This window comes from Branchiostoma lanceolatum, chromosome 11, assembly GCF_035083965.1.
Source record: "Branchiostoma lanceolatum isolate klBraLanc5 chromosome 11, klBraLanc5.hap2, whole genome shotgun sequence".
Taxonomy (NCBI): domain Eukaryota; kingdom Metazoa; phylum Chordata; class Leptocardii; order Amphioxiformes; family Branchiostomatidae; genus Branchiostoma; species Branchiostoma lanceolatum.
Genome location: NC_089732.1, coordinates 9,579,600 through 9,586,631, shown reverse-complemented (window position 1 = coordinate 9,586,631; position 7,032 = coordinate 9,579,600). Strand labels below are relative to the sequence as shown.

The 7,032-nt window shown below is 46.0% G+C and overlaps 3 protein-coding genes across 3 annotated transcripts; all 3 read left to right on the top strand.

Moving 5' to 3' along the window:
• The first annotated feature begins 1,639 nt into the window (after window positions 1-1,639).
• Window positions 1,640-3,092, top strand: LOC136445328 (membrane-associated transporter protein-like). The gene is made up of 2 exons (XM_066443286.1): window positions 1,640-1,959; window positions 2,868-3,092. The coding sequence occupies exons 1-2, from the start codon at window positions 1,754-1,756 to the stop codon at window positions 3,067-3,069; spliced, it is 408 nt and encodes a 135-aa protein (XP_066299383.1). The 5' UTR covers window positions 1,640-1,753; the 3' UTR covers window positions 3,070-3,092.
• Window positions 3,093-3,673: 581 nt separating this feature from the next.
• LOC136445198 (membrane-associated transporter protein-like) lies at window positions 3,674-5,543 on the top strand. Its single transcript, XM_066443066.1, has 4 exons — window positions 3,674-3,698; window positions 4,093-4,296; window positions 4,540-5,241; window positions 5,527-5,543. Exons 1-4 carry the CDS (start codon window positions 3,674-3,676, stop codon window positions 5,541-5,543), a joined length of 948 nt encoding a protein of 315 aa, XP_066299163.1.
• A 61-nt stretch (window positions 5,544-5,604) lies between these two features.
• On the top strand, window positions 5,605-6,556 carry LOC136445197 (membrane-associated transporter protein-like). Its single transcript, XM_066443065.1, has 2 exons — window positions 5,605-5,842; window positions 6,317-6,556. The coding sequence occupies exons 1-2, from the start codon at window positions 5,666-5,668 to the stop codon at window positions 6,554-6,556; spliced, it is 417 nt and encodes a 138-aa protein (XP_066299162.1). The 5' UTR covers window positions 5,605-5,665.
• Window positions 6,557-7,032: the final 476 nt, after the last annotated feature.

Sequence of the window (7,032 nt, the reverse complement as noted above, 5' to 3'; positions counted from 1 at the left end):
AGGTCTCCTCATGCTCAAGACATACCCAAATACTAAATATAGATACAATCCATTCAGCCCTTCTCGATTTATGCTTCATCCACATACACAAACACACATACAAATGCTACCAAAAACATAACCTTCTTGGCAAAGGTAATTGAAGAGCGGTAGTAAGTGTCAGGTATTAAGAAGCTTAGACAAGTATATATAAATGACGAGTCGACATAATGCAGATTCGCTAACAAAACCAAATAGGACAAAGCAAATCCAAACAAGACAAGACAAAACAAATGTTTGCCAAACATACAACTTACACCTGCACACCTACACATCTGAGTGACAGATAAGGCTAGACAAGATGTGACCTGGGTTCAAATCTACCCAGGCACATTCTGTTCACCGGCAAAATTTTACGTGACCCTGAAGGCAATCATGCAAACCTTTGATCGGGATTAATGAACGCCCCGATGACCTGTCTTCTAACTTGTGTTTCCAAATCATCCAGTTCACCAAAGGACGTCATATTGAATATCACGTTCTTGGTTTAGAGGAAGAGATACAATCACTATGTACAAAACGACGTCTAAGGTATCCTTAACTTAGCCTCTACCAGGCTCCAGAGGTGGCTGGAAATATTCGAATAGAAACTGGATTGGCCAAATAATCAGATAACACACCAGACGAGTTAGCCAGCCGGGACGGGTTACCCTTCCGAGGCGGCAAACTGTACTCATATAGCCGGCTAACTCTGGCTTCCAGCTACCTCTGGACCTGGTAGAGGTTATCATTTACTCCCGATTCGATGCTCACGTTGATCGACAGAAACAGACGAGTTGATAGTGCCCATAGTTTCACGTCGTGAATGAAAACATAACAATCATCGGGACCTCGTGATTGAGCACTGTCTCGAAAGGTGCTCTTACAAAAGGGCAAAATTGGGTTGTCTCTAGTCCGACCTACTTTTAGCCTTCTATTCAAGATTAAGTCTTCCCCCACTCTGATTGGCAGTCCTTAAGCTACTTACAGATAAACTGATATCCCTAATTATCAGACTGGGCTCTCAGTAAGTGGTCGTAACTTTCAGGACCATTTCTGCTTCGTTCAAAGTCAACGGGGATTCAAAACGTTACGAAACGTTATTACTTGAGTACTTTTGAACTGTGGAAACCAATAGTAAATGTACAAACTGTACGTTCCTCCTGCAAATAATTATTCTTGCTTCTAAGTTGAGTTTGCAACTAAGAAGGATTTGGAGTCATAATCTTGTAATTATCTTAAAGCACTTATGTAGTCATTAAGAACACTTCTCTTTCTTCCTGCACAGTTTGAAGTATGTCTTACTTCTTTCAAGCAACCTTCTCTTAAGTAAGTGGATACAAAATATAGGCATTGCTAAGGTTTTCTTTTAGGTTCGGAGCACTCAGATACAGCACTTTCAATTCTTGTACTTGAATGATGACTTCTGGGGCGTTTTCAATGGTTAAGATAAGGATCGAATGTAGGTCATGCTCCACTTTGTTGAAGGGGTTTCAATTATACCTAATTTCAACTCTTTGGAATATTTTGCTGATTTGACCATTCACAGATAGAGATCTCCAGACTGAGGGCGTCAAACCAAATTTTGTCATTACATACTTAATTTCAAACTACAGTGCTGATTCAACAGTTCTTATACGTTTTTAGACCCGGTCGTCTGAGGAAGTAGTTTCCATTTAGAAGGACAAGTTGTGCCATTTGGCTCGTCTTTTCCCGGCTGACGACCTCAGCAGTGATGGAGACCGGAGAGCAGACGCCGCTGCTGCGGAGAGACTCAGGCGTACCTCCCGCCGCCGGGCCCGCCGCCGAGCCGAGGCGCCCCTGGGGGCAGCTGGTGATGAACGGCTCGATCCTGCTCGGCCGGGAGTTCTGCTACGCTCTGGAGGCCGCCCTCGTACTGCCCGTTCTCATGACCATCGGCATGCCCAGGGAGTTGTACAGGTATGCAGTAGCCAATACAGTAATGTTTGCCAAAATGATCTAAAGCTCAATACATATACAATGTACATCTATTTGTGAGAAAATCTAGCAGAGACAAAATGGTCCCGGTTCATCACTGGTGTTGACTTTCTTATCCAGACAGCCTACTTGATCCATCGGATGCGTCTGTTAACGTTGATAGACAGGGAGGACAACAGACGCATCTGATGAATCAAGGAGGATGTCTAAATAGTAAAGTCAACACCAGTGATGAACCGGGAGGAGAGGTTAGCTTAGCCGCATTTGGGATTGTGTTCTCGCCACAAAAGCACCACCTACATCAGCTAACGTTACCTATAGCGGCAAGAAACAGTACTCCAGTCAGAAGCTCTGAAGAAGGTGTCTGACAGACACCGAAACGTCAGCAGGTAAGAAGTGGCTGGTTGTGTACAAAAAAACCCCTCCAATATCCGATGTTCTACCAACCTGATGATATTGTTTTCGACACTTTATAGTTTGTTTGTATTGCATACCCAGTAAAGTGCCTCATGGCGGAACACGCAGGGTTTGTACTGAAGAGTACAAGCTGCATATCTGGACAGATTTAGTTGATCCATTCATACCAGGAAAGGCCCCTACTCTTTTCGATTAGTGTGGTGGGTTCTCAAACATATTCCAGGTGTGGCTCTCCTCAAACACGGGACCTGCATTTAACGTCCTGATTGAGGGACGTCTCTTGACGAAGCTCAGTACCCATTTACACTTGAGTCGAGTGAGGAAATTCGTGTGACGTGTCTTTCCCAAGGGCACAACATCGGGACCTGTCAGACATCCGAACTCAGTACATCCTGGGTCTGAGTCAACAACCCTAACCACAAGGCCACCATGCCATTCGTGTTAACGTTGTGACTTGTGTTTTCTTGTTGCAGCATCGTGTGGCTGATCCCGCCAGTCTTCGGGTTCATCTTCGTCCCTCTGTTCGGCTCGGTGAGTGACCACTGCCGCTGCCGATGGGGACGCCGCCGCCCCTTCATCCTGGCCTTTGGGATCGCCATCATTCTGGGATGCGCATTCTTTCTGAATGGAAACGCTATTGTAGACGGTGTGTGTATGGATTCATTAGGACTTTAAATGATGTAAATCGTATCTTTGTTATATATTTTGCCTGACCCTTACCTCTTCCCTCATGACCTCAAAGAAAAGCGACCTGCAAGCCGATTTGAGCTTCTCATAAATGAACAAACAAACAAACAAACAAACAAACAAACAAACAAATATTGATAACTATGCATCGTTAAGTATAACATACGCGAGTTGTAACCAGCCATGTCGTTCGTTGAGGTACCTAAATGTTCCGATCATGTTATGCAAACTTGATGTCGACTGTTCCGCTTGTTATGAGTGAAAATTCTGTTTATATAGCTTCCAGATACTGGGCAATGGCCACATATCATATTAACATTTAGCACACTGAAGTAGTAGTTTGGCAAGGTCATAACAACTCACCACACACAGTGCACAGTAGCCCGACAAGTCCAGCGTCCAAAAATCCAATTTAAGCAACCAGTTCAGGCACTAAGTGAATCAATCTCGTGGAAGACAACGACGAGGGCCGAAGTTTTGAAATGATGCCGCCATTTTGAAGGAGATGACGTCAGGTTAGGAACTGATCATTTCAAACTAGGGGTCATCACAGGTCTAAAAAAATGGGCCATTTGTGCCATTTTCTGAGGAAATGGCTTCTACTGGTCTTCAGATAGGCAAAAACCGGATCTTAGGCGAAGGCATATATTAGTGGCCTTTGCCCTTAACTCTCGCGAGTCCATATATTGAAAACTCTCGCGAGATCTGATGCATATGACTGTACGAAACACGTACTTTCTTGATCGGGTAACGCTGAATAAATCTAGACTATGGTGAGTGAATCTAAATACTGCCATCTCTTTCATAGTCTGATGAAAATTGCGGTCTTTACTATTCGACGAGGGCCTGCATGCCATTTTTCGTAAGGCGTAATCAGGCAATTTTAGTCTTCGTAATCCGTAGGCAGCCGCCCAAAATCAACGTCTTCCATCTCTTGGGATACTTTGCGCAGCCCCCGTACGTGTTACTATTTTGTGCCCTTCACGTAATGACCTTTTCCTTCCTATCTAGTTATTTCTGGCAACCACAGCCGGAGCCGCAAGAGAGCAGACCGAGAAAACGTGCACACGGCAACGCTGGCCGTCAGCATGTTCGGCGCCATCTTGTTCGACTTCGCTGCAGACTTCATCGAGAGTCCGATCAAGGCTTACCTGCTGGATAACTGTGTAGAGGAGGACCGGAGGAGAGGTCTGGACTTGCAGGGGGTCCTGTCAGGTACGTGAAATAGGAAAGGTTAAATTAATGCACTGTAGTTTCTTTCAACTAGGCTATGGGAGTGGAGTGGAGTGACGCCCCTCTCGCCTAGTCTCGGCTATTTTGTCCTCTTCGTACAAACTATGTAGCGACACAACAGGCTTACAGTAGATCAGCCAATTTCCGAGAGGTGTCATTGCTATATGTTAAAGCAATTAAAATAAACCGACAATGCTCAAATGTTCTCATTTTACTCTTCCTCAGGTTTGGGTGGCTTTCTTGGCTACGCGACAGGTGCAATCGACTGGACCAAACTGGGTTTCCTACCAGGGTCTGAATACCACGCGATCTTTGTTATTCTGTGTGGCATTTTCTGTGCATGCCTCCTCCTGAACCTCTTCAGCATACGGGAGGTGCCGCTGGACGAGCTGGAGGTCCATCCTCCAGAACTCCCAAAAGATGCGGGTGCGAAGTTGAAGGAAGATCCCCTAACAGTCATCGCAGTGGACCCTAAATACGGCGTCATGTACATGAGTGATGACCCGGCTGTTATATTGTGTGAAAAGGGTCTTCAGAAAGTGGTGGTGTCGTCCGTGTATGGAGGGGGTGACCGTTTTGATGAAGATTACGGCGGCCCCTCACAAAGAACTGTCGTCAGCGGTATGGCAGACGACCCGGACACCACCGCAGGTACAGAGTTAGCCCACCGGCTGTCCATCACCGCCTACTTCACATCCATCCTCAGGATGCCCAAGGAACTGGCCTGCTTGTGCGTGTCACACTTCCTCGGCTGGGCAAGCTTCCTGTCCGTCATGTTGTTCTTCACGGACTTCATGGGCCGGGGTGTGTACAAGGGGAACCCGGGCGCACCTGCGGACAGTCCTGACAGGATCCTGTACGACCGGGGCGTGATGGTCGGCTGCTGGGGACTGACCATCAACGCCGCCTCGTGTGCTCTCTACTCAAGTAAGCACCTTACAGTCTATGATCTTCATTTTTCTATGTTTACCCGCTAATGTTTACTTTAAGTTTTCAATATTTATTTTCTTTAATTTACCAGCTATTTCCGTCCGCAAAGTACAGCGCTTACCAAATAGCTTTCCACCAGTTCTCTGGTCGATTTGGCCCGAAACATGCGTCACTTGCAATTGACCTGAGCGGAAGTGTGACGTCAGGAACGTGTCAAAGATGCCCAGAAGTCGGTATCGGCCCCCGTCTCAGTTGAGGTTTTCTATGTTGCTATGCCATTAGAGTTGAGCATTGGCTGATTGGCAGCTCAGTAAGCAATCCGCATCACAAGCATGTCTTTATCCGTCGTTTTTTTTTTTTTGATATCGTTTTTCCCACAGTGTCTTTAGAGCGAATTCTTGGCCGCGTGTCGTACAGGACCATGTACGTCTTCGGCTACTTGGTGTTTGGAGCAGGGATCGGCAGTATGGCTATCATCGCTCAGCTGACGGAGGCGCGATGGGAGATCATCCTCCTGTGTCCGGTCATGGGGATCATGTACGGCACCCTCAACAACATCCCGTACAAACTCATCTCCCGATACCACACAAGGGACGAGGTACGGGTGTCCATTATTTGCTCTTCTTCCTTATTTCTGACATCGAGGAACTTGTCTTCTTATCTGTATCATGATGTCTCTCTCTCTTGCTCTCTCTCTCTCTCTGGCTTGACTTCGCTGACGAAGATTTCAGGGGTGATGTATCTATGTGAGCCGGTATAACCACCCTTCGGCGTAACACACCAGCTTGAAGCAATTTAAGATGTCAGTGATTCCAAAAGACGACATGAATGAATTGTAGCACGTGCAGGTGCAGGTGCATATGAGAAAGGGGGTGGGGAGGGGACTTTTATGAACAGCCTCTTTCCATTGTAATACAGACAACAGACTACCCAGGAAGGCAAAGCATTTAAATATTAGAGGTAGGATAGTAGCTATAGCTAGCACAGGTTGGAAAAAGTTTGGAGTTGACAGAGAGAAACTAAAAGTACCATCTCCAACCCCACTTCTACCCCCACTCCATCATACAAACAGTACATTCGGTGCGGTGTGGACGGATTGGAACGTCGCGGCATGGGGATCGACTGCGCGCTGGTGTCCTCGCAAAACCAGCTGTCTCAGATCATCATCGGCGCCAGTATGGGCTCCATCGTGGCCGCCGTGGACAGCGTCATCTCCGTGACGGTGTGCTCCAGCATGCTGGCCTTCACCGCCTGCATCGCCGCCGCCTTACTGGTCCACTACCAGGTGGACAGGCGCGAGAACACACCATGACCAAACTACATTGTATTAGTATTACACTTCGCTGTGGAGTATGTGATTTAGCTAAATGTTGAAGATACTGTCGTAAAACACATCTACTTCCTGATGTTGTATGTTCCTGTGATGATTAGGTGTTTTTAACGTGTTTTAAGGTTAACTATCTAGCTATATTTCTGGATCCTATCTCTTGAACCAGACTCCTTAAAAAGTCGTCAACTTTTACATGTAACCCTATGTGGTTGTCACTTGGAAGTTCATCTGTGTTGGTAGTAGTTATTCTGGATTAAAGTTGAACTGTAATTGCCAAAAAGAAAATTGGACTTTTTTCCTGATCAACTATGTCAACTCAACCCTGATAACAACTGGAGTTGATCAGTTGAAAATTTGGATAAGTCCATTTTTTGTGTAGGCAATTACAATCGGCAAGCTTTGATCCAGAACTACGTGTTTGTGTGTGTTTGACGCAACGCTTAATAAGAAACACGGAA

Bases quoted from the DNA above. Each gene is read 5' to 3' on its own strand.
- LOC136445328 (XM_066443286.1), top strand. From the start codon at position 1,754: ATGGAGACCGGAGAGCAGACGCCGCTGCTGCGGAGAGACTCAGGCGTA. The intron at 1,960-2,867 runs GTATGCAGTAGC...TTCTTGTTGCAG, and splicing joins ATGCCCAGGGAGTTGTACAG to CATCGTGTGGCTGATCCCGC.
- LOC136445198 (XM_066443066.1), top strand. From the start codon at position 3,674: ATGGCTTCTACTGGTCTTCAGATAG. The intron at 3,699-4,092 runs GCAAAAACCGGA...CTTCCTATCTAG, and splicing joins TTCTACTGGTCTTCAGATAG to TTATTTCTGGCAACCACAGC. The intron at 4,297-4,539 runs GTACGTGAAATA...ACTCTTCCTCAG, and splicing joins CTTGCAGGGGGTCCTGTCAG to GTTTGGGTGGCTTTCTTGGC.
- LOC136445197 (XM_066443065.1), top strand. From the start codon at position 5,666: ATGTACGTCTTCGGCTACTTGGTGTTTGGAGCAGGGATCGGCAGTATG. The intron at 5,843-6,316 runs GTACGGGTGTCC...TCATACAAACAG, and splicing joins GATACCACACAAGGGACGAG to TACATTCGGTGCGGTGTGGA.